The sequence below is a fragment of the Sebastes fasciatus genome, chromosome 3 (genome assembly GCF_043250625.1).
Source record: "Sebastes fasciatus isolate fSebFas1 chromosome 3, fSebFas1.pri, whole genome shotgun sequence".
In the NCBI taxonomy this organism is placed as follows: Eukaryota; Metazoa; Chordata; class Actinopteri; order Perciformes; family Sebastidae; genus Sebastes; species Sebastes fasciatus.
The window spans coordinates 23,215,767-23,235,799 of record NC_133797.1 but is presented as its reverse complement, the minus strand read 5'-3'; the positions used below and the strand labels follow the sequence as shown (position 1 = coordinate 23,235,799).

The 20,033-nt window shown below is 40.6% G+C and overlaps 3 protein-coding genes across 8 annotated transcripts in view; 2 read left to right on the top strand and 1 right to left on the bottom strand.

Moving 5' to 3' along the window:
• Positions 1 to 3,996, top strand: part of vav1 (vav guanine nucleotide exchange factor 1) — a 37,975-nt gene extending 33,979 nt beyond the window's left edge. For all 6 annotated transcript variants that reach the window (XM_074629706.1, XM_074629705.1, XM_074629703.1 and 3 more), the window contains 6 exons: positions 261 to 292; positions 1,512 to 1,622; positions 1,993 to 2,080; positions 2,212 to 2,353; positions 3,533 to 3,684; positions 3,778 to 3,996. In XM_074629706.1, the coding sequence (XP_074485807.1) occupies positions 261 to 292; positions 1,512 to 1,622; positions 1,993 to 2,080; positions 2,212 to 2,353; positions 3,533 to 3,684; positions 3,778 to 3,831 (579 nt within the window). In that variant the 3' untranslated portion in view covers positions 3,832 to 3,996. The remainder of the gene's footprint in view (positions 1 to 260; positions 293 to 1,511; positions 1,623 to 1,992; positions 2,081 to 2,211; positions 2,354 to 3,532; positions 3,685 to 3,777) is intronic.
• Positions 3,997 to 4,760: 764 nt separating this feature from the next.
• Positions 4,761 to 8,218, bottom strand: ubl5 (ubiquitin like 5). The gene is made up of 5 exons (XM_074629710.1): positions 8,075 to 8,218; positions 7,634 to 7,698; positions 6,595 to 6,678; positions 6,471 to 6,508; positions 4,761 to 5,311 (listed from the first exon to the last, which is right to left on the bottom strand). Exons 2-5 carry the CDS (start codon positions 7,687 to 7,689, stop codon positions 5,268 to 5,270), a joined length of 222 nt encoding a protein of 73 aa, XP_074485811.1. The 5' UTR covers positions 7,690 to 7,698; positions 8,075 to 8,218; the 3' UTR covers positions 4,761 to 5,267.
• Positions 8,219 to 9,421: 1,203 nt separating this feature from the next.
• Positions 9,422 to 18,161, top strand: pin1 (peptidylprolyl cis/trans isomerase, NIMA-interacting 1). The gene is made up of 5 exons (XM_074629709.1): positions 9,422 to 9,599; positions 11,242 to 11,324; positions 14,982 to 15,090; positions 15,196 to 15,306; positions 17,208 to 18,161. Exons 1-5 carry the CDS (start codon positions 9,542 to 9,544, stop codon positions 17,315 to 17,317), a joined length of 471 nt encoding a protein of 156 aa, XP_074485810.1. The 5' UTR covers positions 9,422 to 9,541; the 3' UTR covers positions 17,318 to 18,161.
• Positions 18,162 to 20,033: the final 1,872 nt, after the last annotated feature.

Genomic DNA, 20,033 nt, shown 5'->3' with positions numbered 1-20,033 from the left:
AACTGACTGGGTTGTCTTATTTCACAGTTTGTAGGTTGGTAGACACTCCAGATACCTAAATGTATGAGCACAAGCACTGAACAAGTTAGTTTCTCATGGTATGTCCCCTTTAAGTCCAACGGTATGTGTCTGCTTGCACGTTGGCTACCATTTCATGAACTGAAACCAACATTAGCAGTATAGGAAGCGAAGAACAGTTACCACTATGACCACAGACCTTGTTTTACATCTAACCTCTGTGCGTTCTCACCCTTTCCCAGAGGCAGACCCCTGACCTGTCTGGCTTCAATTGGTGAGTATCAACAGGAACTAGGTTACATCACCAAACCCCTGGTAACCTCGTAGCTTTATTTCTTCCTGTATTGCAGCGAACTGCAACAGGCACCACAGAGCTGTTACAGAAAAACACCAACAGCCACAAAAACAGAGCCAGATACTGAAATGTGCTGATGTTTTTCTAAAGCAGCTTTGGGAATCTAGCACCTCACATCATTGTTTCACATGTATAAAGTAACCTTTAGTTCTTCGTCACTTATCTCCATGATACCCATGATCATTTTCACAGGAAATAATCTGCTCAAAATTCAACAAAATTGCTTGTTTTACGGAAACTTACTGCAGTTATTGCATTCATTATTTGAGTTAATTGTACAGTTTATCAGTTATTCTGCACTGTTATTGTTATGCATTGAATATAATATGAAATATCCATAAAATATGCCACTTAGTCTCAGGGGTCGTCAGTTTAGTCCACGATAGAAAAGGGGTTCCTTAAGGAAAAATGTTGGGAACCTCTGGTCTAGATGACTCAAACTGCTGCAAATAACAATGAATAAAATCTGAAACAGCTTGTGAAAACACTGGTATTGTCCTTAAAGTCACCATGTACAGGACTTTAAATGAGGTACTTTGGTGCCACCTGGTTGTAACATCAAATATGACACTGTTGAATTAAACAAAAACACAAAGTAATCCCACTGACAGCACCAAGCTTCACCCACATCATTTTTCTACAAACAAAAACGTACATCATCAGAGTCATTTCAAAGATGAGGCAGTCACATAATATAAAAATAAATACCACTTTGCTGGCACTTTAGTTTACATTCCCCTATTGAGCATTTGTAATCAGTAAATAAACATGTAATAAATTGTTTATTGCAACACTATATCATAGTTGTAAGCAGATATAAGTGTTTGTTATTTGTATAACTCCTCCTGTGGGCACCCTTAAGTGGAGGCTGGTGTTTAAACAGCTAACGAATGACACTACAGTAAAATACAGTTGTAATAATATAGAATGTCTTTATATTATAATTTATAACTGCTGACAAATACTGTACATTAATAAGCACTTACAAATATCCTTATAGCTGCATACAAGTACATTATAGGCTGTTATAAACTACTTATTACTGTGTTACTTTCAAACTTTTATTGAAACAAGACACTTTGACATTTTAGAGTCCAGCTTTAAGCAAATAATAATCTGATTCTCAATGTGCTTGAAGGTTCGCAGGGAACATGGACAGAACCGCTGCCAAGAACCTGTTGATGCCCCGGTCTGATGGGACGTTCCTCGTGCGGCAGAAAGATGGAGGAGAGTTTGCTATCAGCATCAAGTAAGCCTTCACAGGTTTATCAGTAAAGAGAGTTTTATCAGGAGGAATGTTAAGTTTCTTTTCTGTTGACAGATTGAAGATGGCCTTTCAGTAAATACTGATTTGGTCATTTACAGGTCAAAAGATGGCCAGATATCCTGATTAAAACTGGGCCAAATTTGGTTAAAAAGTTAGTTTTTTTTAGATGCCGTGGTCACCATTAGCCATTCATCTTTGCAGAAGTTGAAAAGTCTGTTTTCCTTCTTTTGAGAGGTGCAGCGACACCATTCATCTATCAGACACACTGACCTTTCCCTGTTATGTTATTTATCTCAGTTGACTTCCTTTAATGTTATCTCTTTTATCTGTAACCCTCTTTTTGCTCTGCCAGGTTCAACATGGACATCAGACACATTAAGATCACGTCCACCGAAGGCCTGTACCGCATCAATGAGAAGAAAGCGTTCAAGGGTTTAATCGTAAGTTTCACAAACCTCATCTGGCTAAAATATGATGACACTGACCAGAAGAAATCAGTAACCTTATTTCCTCATGTCAAAACCACATCCAACATCTGTTTCACATGTTACTGTTGTTCTTCCTGTGTCAGGAGATGATTCAGTTTTACCAGCAGAACTCTTTGAAGGAATACTTCAAGGATGTGGACACCACGCTGTGTACGCCGTTCAAACAACCAGAGCAAAGCAACTCGCCTAACGACACGCCAAACTCCACACCAAACACAACACCAGGTACAGTACATTCCTGTCACTTCACACACTTCTACCTATTATGATCACGTTAAAGGAATAGTTAGACAATTTGGTAAAAAGAGAGGCGAAGTCTCGCCCCTTCCGGTGGACCCCATGGGACCTTACTTCGGAATAAATATGAACGGTAGTCAACGGCGAGAGACAAATATTTTTTTGAACTGTTTGAATTGTGCCATGAATCACACATATGATGTTTGTCAATTTAATAGATACTTTTGCAAGTCAAGAAAGTCACAGTTTGTCATAAAACTGTTCTAGTATAAGACTGTGAAACTACATGATAGAGAACTCCAGGGATGACATATTTTTGTAGGTCAACCAGGAAGTTAGCGTCGCCCTGGTTCCCTCGACAAAAAGCTAAAGGGATTTTTCCATCGGGTTTTTAGATTATTGCAGAAAATAAGCTCTGTGGCAAACAGACATTTATGATACTTAAACATTTTGTTCAGCAAGATAATCTCCACAAATGAACACCACTTTTAGGCTTTTTGAAACGTGAATAGAATCGGCAGAAGTAAAAAGCTAACGTTAGGCTATAAACGAACTACACCACGGTCGCATGAGCGCAAGTATACACAACGAGGCTGCAAAGGCGGACGAGTCGGCGTGATGACGTTTAGTAGTCTCATTTAGCTACTTGTTAGCAACAGCCTTTTTTAAGACACATAAAGGCTTCAAAATTCACTAGAGGGATATTTACTGACGTATTTTATATCGTAGAACAAAACGTTAAAATCTCTTCAGCTTGTTTTAACCACAGACCTTATTTCAGGCATCTAACTAAAAACCCATTGACTTCCAGACGAGGGATACTAAATGATACTACGACAAACTGCAACTTTCTTGACTTGCGAAATTATGTTTTAAATTGACAAACATCATGTGTGTGATTCATGGTGCAATTCAAACAGGATCAAAAAAATATTTGTCTCTCGCTGTTGACTACCGTTCATATTTTTTCCGAAATAAGGTCCCACGGGGTCCACCGAAAGGGGAGGGACTTCACCTCTCTATACACCGATTCCCTTTCTTGCCGAGAGTCAGGTGAGAAGTGTTGCTCATCAAACTCTCGACAAGAAAGAGAATAAGGTCATTTCCCAAAATATCCGACTATTCTTTGAGGCTTATCCGTGTTGCCACGTTGGCCCTGTCTGACAGGAGGCAGTCTGAGGAGTTTAGGCGTAGTGAGGGCCAGGTACGCCTTCTCAGCCAGGGACCGCTCAGAGCTGTCGCTGCAGGAAGGAGACACCATCAAGATCCTCTCCAAGAAAGGTCACAGCGGTTGGTGGAAAGGAGAGGTGTACGGCCGGGTGAGGGATTTGCAAAGATGAAAAAAAATTAAAAAACAACATTTATAGTTTGTGAAGCGTCTTGTCTTATCCGCACTGCTCCTGCGTTTCCAGGTGGGGTTATTTCCAGCCAACTATGTGGAGGAGGACTACTCTGACTACTGCTGACGTGGCTCCAGAGGAGACGTGAAGACCTGCACTGTATGTTTGGAGGTCTATGTGATACCTGGTTTCCATCGATTGCATTAACCCATATGCACGAGTGTGGCTGTGTGGATGTGAGAGAGATCTGATGACTGTCTAGTGATGTGAATAAAACTTTTGTCCAGCTGACCCGATGAACGTCTGGTTCATGTATGTAACAAAGCGTGCACTTGAACTTTACACCCACATGTGATTGTTGAACATCTCACTTCAAAACAATGGGCTGCTAGGACAACCTCCACTGTTCTGGGAGGGATTTCCACAACATTTGGGGATCTGGCTGCAGGGATTTGCTCCCATTCAGGTTGTCACTGATGTTGGGTGATGAGGCCTGGCTTGCAGTTGGTGTTCCAATTCATCCCAAAGGTGCTGGATGCGGTTGAGGTCGAGGGAGAACCGTTTCTTTATGGACCAGGGACTTTTTAGCTGTAAAATTAGAAAGTTTGCTCCGGCTGGTGGGCGGTGCTTGGTATTTCCTCAACTGATCTCAACATGGCGACCGGGTCACAAACTTTCTCATTTTACAGCTAAACAGAACACTACAAGATGTTTCTGAAAACATTTGAGGAGAGAAATAGGCATTACAGTAACAGAATACTGATTTATATTTGATCAGCGCTGCCTAAATGACCGTTTGATCGGAGTTTGTGAGTGATTGACAGCTGCTCAGAGACGGCAGGCTCCAGCTCGGTTCTGACTGGTTGTTTTCCTCCGGTCTGTGAAATCTTGCAGATGCCGTTAGGAGCACCCGAGGACAGTGGAAGATTTAGATTACCTTATTATTATTTTCCCTTAGATTACCATATCAAACTATTCTATCATTGATTATATCTCCCAGACATTTAGAGAGGTCACAGTTAAGATTACAGGACAACAACGACAAGCACACAGCCTTGTGAGTAGGTAAATATCTGCTTTATTTCCAAAATATCAAAACAAAAACTGTAGAACAACAACAACAACAACATGTCTTTCACACAATTAGTGGGGGGAAAAAAATAAAAAAATCATATGCTAAAACTGAGATCTATGTGTGTGTGTTTTCTGCTCCTTCTCTCTTTTAGTTGTGTCGTCTGATCATGGTGGTTTCCTGCGAACGATCCCATCTGTGTGTGTGTATGTGTGTGTGTGTGTGTAACCAAGAACTATGGAAAGGAGGCTGGGTCACGCGTCATCAACGCGTCATATCTTCGGGGCTATAACACATGCGCAGTGAAATCTGGTCTGCACTCACTGAAATTGAGCCAATCGCAACGCACGACCGCAGCTTCAGTTACACTGCGAATGTGTTATACCCCAAGACCCATGTCCGCCCGTGACCAAGCCTCCTTTCCATAGGCCTTGTGTGTAACGAGGAAGAAGGTCATCTGTGTGGCATTAACTTTTGGTCCTCCTCTGGTCTACTGGTAGTACAGCTCCAGGTTCATCCCATCATGGATTTCATCTGCAGAGGTCGTGGTTAAGTACAACAGATCAAGATGAAATAGTTCTGCTTGGTACAAATTTACTACCAATAATATGATATGATTAGCATCAGAAAAATGCTCCTTCTGTTTTCATGTGGGAAAAAAATACCTTCTTTACTCATCTTTAAGTATAAAGATAATTTAGGACATTATTTTGATGTTATTTAAAATCAACATGATCTCCAAAAGTAATTAAAAAATGCAACTGCAAGTATATTACAAGGGTCAGTTCATCCAAATCAGTGGCAGATAAGTAGATACTACTAGTGCAAATAGTTTGGGACTTTTTACCCAAAGGTGTTAAGTTCCTTTCGACCTTTGCCTCCAGCCCAATACAAGAAAAGGTACACAGAATTTCAGATTATTGATAATCTGAATCTCACTAATTGTTGGGATTTGATTAGGGATGCACAATGTCTCCTAGGCTGATTTGTCATCTGCTGGTAAATTAGGAAATTGTTATTGTTCCAAAAAGTGCAATTTCAGCCGATAATTACTTCTAATAATGTGGAGGCTTTTCTTACAGTAACTGCAGTTCTTCGGTGGCTGTGAATGAATGTCAATGATGTCATAGACAAATTTAAATTAACAGCATTACTGCCCGTTATCAATTTGAGAAAAAGATAAACACAATGTCAGAAAAAACTTCACTTTTTCTTATGCCAACTATAATTTGTTTACAAAATGTGCATTAAAATGTTAAGAAGATTTAATGTCACTAATTTCTTTAACGCAACTTGCGATTATTAGGTTGTAGCGGGTTCAGTTTTAAAGAGTGAAGATACTGGTATCATATGAAACTGGAAAATCTAAAGAAGCCATTGGTATCAACTATGTCATACTAGCTTGTAGCGAAGGAGATTAAATAACACTCCAAACGTATGCTAAATTTTGGCGAGGAAAAACTAGCCTCTGACCTCCAGATATGTGAATGAAAATGGGTTCTATGGGTACCCACAAGTCTCCCCTTTACAGACATGCCCACTTTATGATCATCACATGCAGTTTGGGGCAAGTCATAGTCAAGTCAGCACACTGACACACTGACAGCTGTTGTTGCCTGTTGGGCTGCAGTTTGTCATGTTATGATTTGAGAGATTTGTGAGAGAGCAGCTAGAAATATTGTTTAAAGGATACAGTCACCCAGAGACACGTGGTCCTTGAATATGGTATACCTGCGGGAACAGAGGATGAACATTTAGCTGCTAATAGGAGACACAGAAACACTTGTTATGGTCAGTAATCCAGACGAGCAACTTACCATTTCTTTAATACAATCTTGTCAAATCGTGTTCCTGTCTGGGCAGCAATGAGCTTCTTTAGATCTCCAATGGTGTCCTCAGAGCTGAAACGTGTCGGTTAAGGAAGTAGCAGCGTGATGACACAAAACAAAGGAGGACGGTCTGCAGGACAGATAATAATGCACACAGTGCACTTTCATAGACTGAGCTACTGGAGTTACCCTGCACTATACTCATTTTTAACAGTCTCTTCTGCACTATATTCACTTTTTTTAATAGTCGTGTATCACAGCTGTTACCCTGCACTATATTCAGTTTCAACAGTTTTCCTCATCTCCTTGTATTTTTGTATCTGGTATATTTTTTTGTACTTTGCACTACTAACTTTTTTACTGCCTTTTTACTAACATGTTTTGCACTATGGAACTGTGATGCTGGAAACTTCAATTTCCCTCTGGATCAATAAAGTTACTATCTATCTATCTATCTATCTTATGCATATACATTATTACATTCCTGTTTACATTACATTTCATTCATTTTGAAAATTACTGTACACCTGTCTACCACAAATATAACCTGTATTTTTTTATATGTATATGTTATATTGCATCCGGATATTTTAACTTCTGCACTATTTTATGTCAGAGTCTAATTTTTTTTCTTGTATTTTTACCTTTTTATACAGGACACTTTCAAAAAACACCTCAAGCACCACCTGTTCATCAAGGCCTATGATCTTCCTACACATCACTCTTTTAATTACTTAGCTATAGTTTCTCCTCTGTGTTATTTATTAGTATGGTTTTGTGTGCCCCCTTTGTAAAGCATCCTTGGGTTTCTGAAAGGCGCTATATAAGTCCAATTTATTATTATTATTATTATTGTATGAGTATTGTTGGAGTGAGCCTGAGATGCAAGGACTGCTTCTCTGTAATTGTTGTGCTTAATAACAATAAATAACCTGAACCTCATCAACTCCACGTTGACTCAGCTATTACACACACGTGTGTCAGGACTCATTATTCAGGATGAATCTCCAGTTTCTCTGAAGGATACTTGCACTTGACCCGGACTTTCTTGCCCAGGCGATCGTTGCAAACCACCTCGATCATCTTCAGTCTCTGTCAGCAGGAAGGAAGGAGATGAAGAGTTAGTTATCATACTGTAGCATGTGAGGGCTGAGTCGCTTTAAAGCTATTCAACAGATGATTTAGGACAATGATACTCGTGTGTGTATAGTAGTTAAAAGCTATAACCAGACTGGTTCATTCACAGCGTGCCAGGAGAGAAACAGAAACCGATAAATGAGTTTAAATCAGCCAGGTGTTGTTTTGATGTGAGCTAACATCAGCTAGCTGAAGCTCACATCACCATTCACATGTTATACATTACCACATGTGCGTATTGTTACAAAGCACACAAGTAAAGATAGTCTTGAAGATGTCGAGCGTTGTGTTACATCTACAATAACTATGTGTTAAATGTGACATATCCTACCTGGAAAGATTCACAACAGAATAAGAGATATCTCGATGAGGTGCTGTAAGAACGAGCTCCGACCGTAAAGCGTAGTGATGTGTCGGTCCAGAACGAGTCGGGTCATTGAGCCGGCTCTTCTAAGTGAACGATAAGAGCCGGTTCATTGAGCTGACTCTTTTAAGTGAACGATAAGAGCCGGCTCCCGTCTGAGAGCCGTTTTTTTTTTTTTTTTTTAATTGAATCAAGGCAGAATGATAGGATGATCTTCTCCGCGGCACTGGCACTCCATGCACTGACTGTGACTGAATGTTGTATTATGATGTCCGTGCGACCAATCAGGTGATGACAGACAAGGATCATACCATCAAGCAGAGAGGGTCGAAGGGGCGAAGGTGCGCGGCGTGCTGACGGTCTACAGCAACGGTGCCCAAACTTTTCCCTTGGAGGGCCAAAACTGGATCTCAATGGAGGGCCGCGGGCCAGAATTAAACACCTATTGTATTGTATTGTTAAGATGCAAAATGGTACAAGGATCCCAAGTTCCCATGTATACTGCATTCAAAAAACTGCATGCTTTCCCCAAAACTGCATAGGATTATTATAAAGTGGGCATGTCTGTAAAGGGGAGACTCGTGGGTATCCATGGAACCCATTTTCAGTCACACATCTTGAGGTCAGAGGTCAAGGGACACCTTGACAAATGGCCATGCCAGTTTTTCCCCACCAAAATTTAGCCCAACTTTAGAGTGACATGGTACGTGTCCACAGGGGCGTTTTTTATCGCGAGGGGACGCGACGCTTGGTGGGCTGTCACTAGACACAAGGCTGTTCCCACCTGATTGGACGAATGCTTTCCCGCCATGGGTTGCTGCTCCCAGCTTTCAAACCGGAAACAGTATGGAGGCTCGTTTGGAAACTTTCTTCTCTTATTTCACGAAAATAGTTCACCGAAATGTGTTTCTGAAAACATTTGAGGCGAGAAATAAGCCACGCAGTTGCTGAATATGTCTTTATTTTGGATCAACAACGTTTATTTTAAAAGATTTTCTCGGGAGTTTCGAGAGGCGGCGAGTTGCGTTGGACGCCCCGTGATTTACATAAAGTAGACGAGCCTTCAACTTTATGCAAATAAGGAGCGGGCGTCGTGGCGCAGAAGTGAAGTTTGGGAGCCGAAAAAGCCGGCTCTTCTTTGGTGAGCTGAGCCAAATGATCTGACTCACTAAAAAGAGCCGTAATTCCCATCCCTGGTAAAGCGGGTCAGTGTGTGTGTGTGTATTAAGCCTCTCGACCAATCAAATGGGCATACTAATGATTGACAGCCCCCGCTAGCCAATGACAGGACAGTAAAAAAGGCGGGACCTGATTCTGAAAACAACTCGTACCGTAAACACGTTGCTGACTGTCGTACGTTGCCTAGCTGCAGCCTCAACACACAGAAGCTTCATTGCTAAATTAAACCTGAAAACGCTGCTGCAGAAAGAAACAATGGCAGACGAGGAGAAGTTACCCGGAGGATGGGAGAAAAGAATGAGCCGCAATTCAGGTAATGAACCAGAAACCCCTTTAGAGGAGCTAATAATGCTAAGCTAAGCTACATGTGTAGCTAACGTAGATGTTAGCATCTACCAAACATCTGTGTTTAGTGATGCAACCAGGCAGCTGGGACTTCAACTCTGATGGTGATATGCTGAAACTAGTGATGCATAACTCTATTGTACAGGTGTGTTGTGTTAAATGTGGTGTTTGGTGTGTTGTTTTGGTTGTTTTGTTTCATTAAAGGCGCTGAGCAGAGCTGATGCATGCAGGGCCTGCTGCATGACGTCATGCTGCTCAGTGCCTCACCTGCAGACTGATTGCACGAGCCTCAGCAGGTTATTTTACATATTGATTATGTTGGGAGGCCAAAGAAGCTTAGGAGAGTCTAATTCAAGCATAAATAAATCTTTCATGTCATCTTTTTCCCACTCAGCTTTGTGGCTTAAAGGTTACAGTACAACAGTATTCAGATCCTTTACTTAAGTAAAAAGTACTTATAACAAACTGAAGATCCTCCACTACACTTAAAGGTCATGCATTCAAAACTTTACTTAAGTAAACGTTTTTTTTAACCTTAACCTTATCCTAGAGAATGGATTTTTGACTTTGGGCTGGCTCTGATACCTCAATTCATCTTCAGAGCTCTCCTTTTCACACATTTAACATCTGTACATCTCTCAATATGTAGAACTCACTGGAATCATGTTTATGATTCAAGATGTTTATTGTCACGCAGGTTATATGTACAATCGTGTGAAATGCTTTTTGCTGGGAAGCTCCATTAAAATAATAAGTTATAATACAATTATAAAAGGAAATACTTTGTACAAGGGCACATTAAGAACATATACATATCAGGAAGTATGAATGTACATATATAAGAAATACTTTGTACAAGACATATTAAGAACATATACATTAAGAACATATACAGTATATACAGTATAAGATATATTTTTGTGTGAGAAGGTGTCGTATGAATTATCTATTTAAAAGTCTGATGGCCTGGGGTAAAAAACACTGTTCCTCAGTCTGCTGGTGAGAGTCCTGGGGGTCCTGTATCTTCTACCAGAGGGCAGGATGGAGAACAGGCTGTTGTGGGTGTGCGTGTTGTCCTTAATAACACTCAGGGACTTCCTGAGGCACCGCTGGGTGTACAGCTTCTGCAGGCTGGGCAGCTCGCACCCAGTGATGTGTTGGTTATGTGAAGTATTATAAGGTGCTGTGTCACCAAAATGTAGTTGGCAGCGTGCTGTGACTGCATGAATGCAAGTGGCTGCAGAAACCCTGAATTTTATATGATGATGATGATATGACAATATTGACAAAGAATCTGTATATCTAAAGTGCATCGGTCTCATCAGAGCCGATATACGATCCGCTAGATAAGGTTAGTATTGCCACTGATACCGATCTGGGGTATTGGATTGGTGCATCCCCAAATACAGTTGCCATAACAACTTAATAAGGTTAGGGTAATATGTTAGGTTGCTCAGCCGTCTCCATGATGAGAGCTGTGTGGAGGCAATAGACATGCTCTGAATTTCGTATTGAGCACCTTTTAATGTTGTGTCTTCAACTTGTTCTGCTGCCTTCATTTGCATAAAAAAAGTCAATGAATGCATCTTTAATCTCTCTTTCCCCTCCAGGTAAAGTGTACTACTTCAACCACATCACCAATGCCAGCCAGTGGGAACGTCCGGTGGGAGATGGCCATGGAGAGCCAGACAAGGTTATTATGTGTAATATTCTAAATGTATTTATTATTATAATATCAATACACTTTTTTATTATAGAGCACCTTTCAAAATAACAGTTACAAAGTACTTTACAAGAAAACATAAAACAAGACTGAACTAGTTTGATGATTAAAGTTAGTGATGGTTGGTAGAGGCCACATGAAGCTTTGGTACTTCCTGCCAATAAAAGCTTTGGAGCACTGAACTAACCGAGAACAGTGACATCTGGTGGTTTGCAGAAACTATAGCAGCCCTTTAAGACGAGCCAAAGCACTACAACACCCCGCTGATTCATACTGTGGTTTTAGTCCTGTGTGTGTAATAAAAGGCTTCATTTTGTTTATTTTAATCTATATTATAAGTGTTGCAGTATACACACATTTTGTGCAATAGCGTAGAATAGAATAGTAAAAAAAAAAACAATGAAATAAGTCAGCCTACATATCAAATATCTTTGACATTATATATGTATGTATTTTTTTGGTGTGTGCTTTTCCTTCATGGTCGACATTTAGGCTCTAACAAACAAGCTTTGGTGCCAATGTATCATCCACACATGCCAGGTCAAAATTTACGATGAAGTCAAATGTTACTCTTTAAGATTTTTAACAGCAGGTTTAATGTTAGAAGATAAGCGTTGGTGCTACCTACTCAGCAGTATGTTGAGAGCCGATAATAAGAATATCTGTCTTGTCAGAGTTGAACTGTAGAGTTTACAGGAGACCGGGGAGGTTTTTTATTTCCATAGTAGCTCAGTTTCACTAGAAACACAATTTGTCTTAAAGTTAACATCTTAATATCATGTTTTGTAAATGGTTCAAGAGGTCAGAGTAGTTCATTCATTAGATAACATTTCCCTGTTCCACACCTGTGTTGCTGCTGACATTACATTGATGATGTACACACCCTGTTGATCACATCTTTCTAATGAACTGTACAATTAACCGTTCCCATTCAGAGAAACACTCTGCTCATGTGTCAAACACAGAACAAAGGAAGTAATCAAACTGGCACGGGGTCATCCAGGACACTTTGTTGTTTGTAGGACTTCTTCATTTGATCACACAGTACTTTACACAGTGATGTACAATTGTGATTTTTCTCACCAATATTACGATTTTAGATTTAAATTATGTTCTATAAACTCCAGGCCTGTTTCTGTGGTCTATACAGTATTAAACAAGGTGCAACTGTGCCAAGGATAAACACAAGCTTATGTTATTTATACATGAATAGAATCAGATAAAATAACGCATTTTAATGTTGCTTGTCGTCGAAGTTCTCACAGGGTTGTCTTTTCTTTTTTCTTTTTACAAATCATCAGTCACTACTTATTTTAAGATAATGTTTTGGGGCTTTTTGCCTTTATTATAGTACAGCTGAAGATAGACAGGAAAGGGGGAGAGAGAGGGAACAACATGCAGCAATGGGTCTGATTCAAACCCGAGCCGCTGCTGGACTTAGCCAACTGTTTCCTAGTTGAAAAAATAACCAATTCAGCCATTATTTATTAATATACTACATGCTTGTGTACTTGACATAAATAATGATAGTTAGAGTTAGACTTTAGGGCTGCATCTAACAATTATTTTCATTATTGAATAATCAGTTTGTTTGTTGTTTTATTTTGATAAATCCTTTCGTCTATAAAATGTCAGAAAATAGTGAAAAATGTCCATCATAATTTCCCAAAGTTAAACGCGACAAGGGCTTCAACTGACGCTTATTTTCATTATTGATTTGTCTGCAGATTGTTTTCTCGATAAATTAATAATTCACCGTTTCTATAAAATGTTGGAAAATATCTACACAGGTGCCTCCAACAATTTATTGTCCTTTGTCATCACTTGTTAACGAGATGCACCTCGTAGTTTCGACACAAGAATGACGGCAGTGTGGTTTTTCATCCTATAATTAGTTATTGTGTTGTTGTTAAGGATTGTTATTATATTTAAATAGCAACTAATGGCACTATTAAAGGTTATGATTTATTAATTGGTGTTTTAAGTGAGGGATAAAGTACAGCAAGCCGGTCATGGTTGTGAAAGAATCCCCGACGGGGCGATGCTGAAAACAATAGAACAACAACATTTGGGTTACTAGGAAAGATCCATTTGGCGGGTTTATGATACCTTTGCGTTTTTAATGAGTTCTTTCATTCGTCAGGAGATGTTTTGATTTGTAAAAGCAGTATAATTAGCACTGGTGTCTTTAATAACATTTACAATGTTCTGTTCTGTTCAAGTGTTCCAGGAAGCAGAAGCAGTGACAATGAGCCAGCATGCACAATACCAGGACTGAAGCAGCTAAATGGCATTCAGCCATCATTTAGTGTAATAAAATCCATTTGTTAAGTACGGGGTAATGTACAGCAAGCCGGTCATTGTTGTGAATTAAACCCCGACAGGGCGATGCAAGACCCTGAAGGGGTTTATTTCGCAACAACGACCCGCTAGCTGTTCATTATCTCCCTTATTACACCGCTACTTACTTAAGAAATCAATACTAATTTTGACACAAAAATGATCCGCCAGAGTCAGACAACAGAACTGTGCCCATAGCAACAGTCTGTTATACATAGCAACGGTCTGCTATAAAGAAATAACAGACCATAACTTACTTTAATTAGATCGGTATCTTTATTAGAACTTCAAATAAAGTTTTGTGGGTTTAAACAAAGTTTGGCTGCACAGGGTCAGTTTTATACTGACTGGTGAGTCCGTGAGGTTTAAGGGGTTAACAACTTTATTAACGTTTACAATTCCTGACCCAATCAGTTAATGTCATGGGAGAAGTCGTTATGCCTAATTCATGCAACTAAATTAAAAACTCAAAACACTTTATTAATAATTTACTCACTTTAGTAAATCTTAAATGAATAGGTCATAGGTTTGTCACTTTCTAATTAGCCAAAGAGCGAATTAATATGATTGCATATGCATTTTTCTCCTTTCTTAAGATCTAATTTAAGAACAAAGTTAGGAAGATATTGGTGAATGAAGCCCAATGTTATGAGAAGGCTATGATTATCAGATCAATACGAACATTCAGGTCGCCTCACAGCAAGAGGGTCGCAGGTTCAAACCCAGCTTGGGGCCCTTCTGTGTGGAGTTTGCATGTTCTCTCCATGTTAGCGTGGGTTTTCTCCGGGTTCTCCGGTTCCCTCCCACAGTCCAAAAACATGCAGTTTAGGTTAATTGTTGACTCTAAATTGCCCGTAGGTGTGAATGTGGCCGTGAATGGTTGTCTGTCTCTGTGTGTCAGCCATGTGATAGTCTGGAGACCTGTACAGGGTGAACCCCGCCTTTGCCCAATATCAGCTGGGATCGGCTCCAGCCCCCCGCGACTCTGAATAGGATAAGCGGTTACAGATAATGAATGGATGGATGGATGGATGGATGGATGGATGGATGGATGGATGGATGGATGGATGGACGAACATTCAGGCTCCTTCCTGTGGCTTTGAAATTCTTCAAATTTATTTGGCGACCCTAATAAAACCTCCTGCGACCAACCTTTGGGTCCCGACCCAGTCTTTGGGAATGACTGGTCCAAGAGAAAAAAAACAAAGACTTGCACTCAATAGACCAGTCTTATTGATTCTGAGGTGATTTGACACTGATCAGTTTTTTTTTTTCCCACTCACTCAGGTACGCTGCTCTCACCTCCTAGTGAAGCATAATCAGTCACGTCGTCCATCTTCTTGGCGGGAACAAAATATCACACGAACTAAAGACGAGGCCCTGGAACTCATTCAGAGTACGTACGGCATCGGGTGGGGAGGGGGGGCGGGGTTGGAAATGTGGCTCGATCAGGTCTAATCAACATGTTTCATTTGTTCTTTATTTCTCTGTTTTGGTGCAGAGTACATAGAAGAGATCAAGGGTGGAGAGGAGAAGTTTGAGTCCCTGGCGTCTCAGTTCAGCGACTGCAGCTCAGCTAAGAACGGTGGCGATCTGGGATTATTTGGCAGAGGTACATACTCGCACACACACACACAACGATGCAACAGTATACGCATCACACTCCTATTCATGAATATACAAACCCACAAGAGTTGTACACATTACGTCAAGGGTTGCTAAATATGTGTGTGTTAATATGTTTTTGTTATTTTATTTAGCAGGACAACAAATATTCAACAAAGCTGTGTGATAAAAATATGTAATGTATGTAATGTATAGACTGATACAAAAACAATCCCTCCCAATAATCACTTCTGACCCACTAGAAGTGTGTTATTGTGTCTGTTTCTACAGAGACCCTGCAGCCCTCTGCCTGTAATCTCTCTTTTCTTATTATTTTGCGTTACTCTGGACGCTGCTGGGCATCTGAAAACAGCCTTTACGCCCCGCGTGGGGGTGTAACCCCCAGCCAATAACAGCGTACAGGGAGTGCTGCCTTTTCAGGTGGTCAAATATCGCCGCTTTGTCACGCCCCTCGGCTTCTGATACCGACTCACAAGTTTACTTTGCACCATTAGATAAAAAGCGACCGTATTTCACAGATTGGAACGGGTTGTGTTATGTGCATGTGTTCCAGTGATCCAGCAGACAGGAAGCCTGCTTTCATTAAAAATCCGGCAACTCTGCACCTTCCCGCAGAGTCGTGCGGAGTTAGTTGCTTGTTTATTAGTGTTTTTTAGAACGCAACTGCCGAGAAACAATCAGAAAATAACGCTTTATTTCTCTGATTTCGCTGTTTTGTTATCACTATCGCCGCTCCCTCTGTCCAGTCACTGTATAGCTCGCTCGACCATCGCTGCTCTCTCTCTCTCTCTCTCCTCTCTCTCTCTCTCTCTCTCTCTCTCGGCCTCTCTCGGCTTGTTGAGCTGTGGAGGTTTGGCGAACTTTGAATGCACCCGACAACAGTTACATATTATACCTTTGATAAGCATTACTCACCGGCCGTGCCCCAGAGACACACCCAAACTAAAACTTAATGAAATGTAATTAAGAGAATGCAGGACTTCATGCATTGTACACACAGGTCACAGATGATTTGTATTTGAATGTTTATAATCATTTTATTACTTTAAAGGTCACATATTATGCAAAATGCACTTTTCCATGTCTTTTAAACATCAATATCTGTCCCCAGTGTGTCTACAGGCCACCATAGTATCATAAAAGACCATCCTCTCTCTTTTTCTCCTCCTCCGTTTGTCCGGAAATGGGTGCAGAAATAAAAATTTGCTTTTTTCCTAGTCTTCTGACGTCATTAGGCAGAAATGCAAGCCATATATGGCTTTCCTGTTTCCAGTGAAACAGAACAGCACCCCCCTCACCCCATACCCCGGCTTGGTAACCCCGCCCACGGAGTAGCCGGCTCAGCAAGCTGCGTCCGCCATTGTTATTTCGACTGTTTACTAGTAAACATGCTGAAAGGAAAACCCGCTTGTTCTGTTGTTGGCTGCAATACTCCACACAAAAGCTTGCACCATGTACCCACTTCGGATCCTCTGAAGACCCAGTGGATGGACTTTATTTTCGCTGGTGCTGTGCCCAGGTTTATAAACTTTATTCTAGCTGCTATCTCTCCACTCGTCTCTCAGAGAGAGAAAGAGAGAGAGAGAGAGCTTCTCCGGGAGGGAGGGGGAGGGTGACGCTGTTGTTGTTGAGGAAGTTTGCTCTGATTGGTCAGCGTTTTCTGTCAATCAGAGTGGGAGGAGACAGGCTGTGAATCAGTGGTTTTCAGACAGAGGCTGAATTAGGCTCTGAGGCAGGCAGACTCAGGCTGCAGTATGAGAAGAATAAAGGGTTTTTTGAACATTGCAGCATGTAAACATGTTCTAGTGCAACATTAAAATACATCTATGAACCTGGAAATGAGCATAATATGTGACCTTTAATATAACATATCTCTTTATGTTTTAGGTCAAATGCAGAAGCCTTTTGAAGATGCCTCCTTTGCTCTCAAAGTGGGAGACATGAGCGGTCCTGTTTTTACTGACTCTGGAGTCCACATCATCCTACGTACCGGTTGAAAGGAAGAAGCCACATACTGTACTTTCCTCTTGTGTCCTCACACACACGCAAACACACACACACACACACACACACACACACACAGTCCATCCCAACCTGACCTGCTTTATTTTAATGACACCCAATAGACAAAGCTTATGGGCTGAATCGCATTAGTTTAATGGGATCATTTTGTTCCAAGCTCTATTGAACATGTATGAATAATGTAATCACACTGAACGTCAAGGAGTATTGCAGATTATTCCTTAAGACCTAAAGCTTTTATTAACCATGGCAATGGCATTATATAAAAACATGAGTGCCTGTGACTCTGTTGAAGTGAGTGCCCCCCCCCCCCGTGGAAACAGTTTCACACGATGCGCAGAGTTTGAGAATGCGTCTGTAAAAGCTTGTGTTGTGCATGTCTTCAAAAAGGACCATTTAATGTATGTTTTCCTGTAACCTTTTACATTTCTACTGTATGTGTGCCAAAGCAGTTCCTCGATCTTGTTTTGGAAAATGGATCCATGAGTTCTTTAAAATACTTTCTAGTCATTGCAGACCCCCTGCAGTTTGAGAAAGCACCGTTATTCTGAGTTCTTGACATTTAGCGTTGATTTAAGTTTGTTGTCCTTTGCGGATATCCAGTAACATTGAATCATTTGTTTTCATAATACACTCAGTAAAGTGCATGTCCCCCCCCCTCCCTTTAGGATATGCAAAGATGGCACAGCTGAAAACTTCCAGGTTTTAACAATCAGCTCCGCAGCTTTTAAAAGCATCAGAGTTCAGATGAACTGTTCCACTGTCGTGTCATTGATTGGCGTTTTTCTTTCATCAATAAAAAAATCTCTTTTTTTGTAATTATTATAATTATTAATTATTATTATTGAATACAGACAAGCTCATTCGCATCCGTTAGGATTGCACTTTTAGCTCGCTTATAGCTTTGCTATATGGCAGTGGTTCCCAAAATTTTTTCATGACAAGGACCCCTAAATTGATACACATTAGGTTACAGACCCCCTTTTGATAAGATTTCGCTTCAGGGACTTCCATCTGAAATGATTTTGATTGTTAGATATGATTAAGACCAGAATTATATACAGTGCCGTGAAAAAGTATTTGCCCCCTTCCTGATTTCTTATTTTTTTGCATATTTGTCACACTTAAATGTTTCAGATCATTAAACAAATTTTAATATTAGACAAAGATAACCCGAGTAAACACAAAATGCAGTTTTTAAATAATGATTTCATTTATTAAGGGAAAAAAGATATCCAAACCTACCTGGCCCTATGTGAAAAAGTAATTGCCCCTCCTTGTGAAATCATGAATTAACTGTGATCAACCACATGTTTTGGAAAGCTGAGTTCCCCTTAAATAGAACCTGTCTGACAAAGTTAAGTAGGCTAAAAGATCTCAAAAAGCAGCACATCATGCCGTAATCGAAAGAAATTCAAGAACAGATGAGAAACAAAGTCATTGTCATCTATCAGTCTGGAAAGGGTTACAAAGTCATTGACATCTATCAGTCTTGAAAGGGTTACAAAGCCATTTCTGAGGCTTTGGGACTCCAGCAAACCACAGTGAGAGCCATTATCCACAAATGGAGAAAGCTTGGAACAGTGGTGAACCTTCCTAGGAGAGGCCGGCCTATCAAAATTACTCCAAGAGCGCATCGACGACTCATCCAGGAGGTCACAAAAGAACCCAGAACAACATCTAAAGAACTGCAGGCCTCACTTGCCTCAATTAAGGTCAGTGTTCACGATTCAACAATAAGAAAGAGACTGGGCAAAAATGGCATCCATGGGAGAGTTCCAAGGCGAATACCACTGCTGACCAAAAAGAACAAGGTGACCAAAGCTGACCAAAGTTGAACTTTTTGGAAGGTGTGCGTCCCGTTACATCTGGCGTAAAACTAACAGCATTTCATAAAAAGAACATCATACCAACAGTCAAACATGGTGGTGGTAGTGTGATGGTCTGGGGCTGCTTTGCTGCTTCAGGACCTGGACGACTTGCCATAATTGATGGAACCATGAATTCTGCTCTCTACCAGAAAATCCTGAAGGACAATGTCCGGCCATCAGTTTGGGACCTCAAGCTCAAGTGCACTTGGGTTATGCAGCAGGACAATGATCCGAAACACACCAGCAAGTCCACCTATGAATGGCTTAAAAAACTAAAATGAAGGTTTTGGAGTGGCCTAGTCAAAGTCCGGACTTAAATCCGATTGAGATGCTGTGGCATGACCTTAAACAGGCCGTTCATGCTCGAAAACCCTCCAGTGTGGCTGAATTAAAACAATTCTGCAAAGACGAGCGGGCCAAAATTCCTCCACAGCGATGTGAAAGACTCATTGCCAGTTATCGCAAACGCTTGATTGCAGTTATTGCCGCCAAAGGTGGCGTAATCAGTTATTAGGTTTAGGGGGCAATTACTTTTTCACATAGGGCCAGGCAGGTTTGGATATCTTTTTTCCCCTAATAAATGAAATCATCATTTAAAAACTGCATTTTGTGTTGACTTGGGTTATCTTTGTCTAATATTAAAATTTGTTTGAGGATCTGAAACATGTAAGTGAGACAAATATGCAAAAATATAAGAAATCAGGAAGGGGGCAAATACTTTTTCACGGCACTGTAGTTGTCAACTACAGATGAGGAGATAACCGTGGAGGAAGTGAAACCATCAGAGAAAGTCACTCTTATGACTCTCACATTGGGTTCA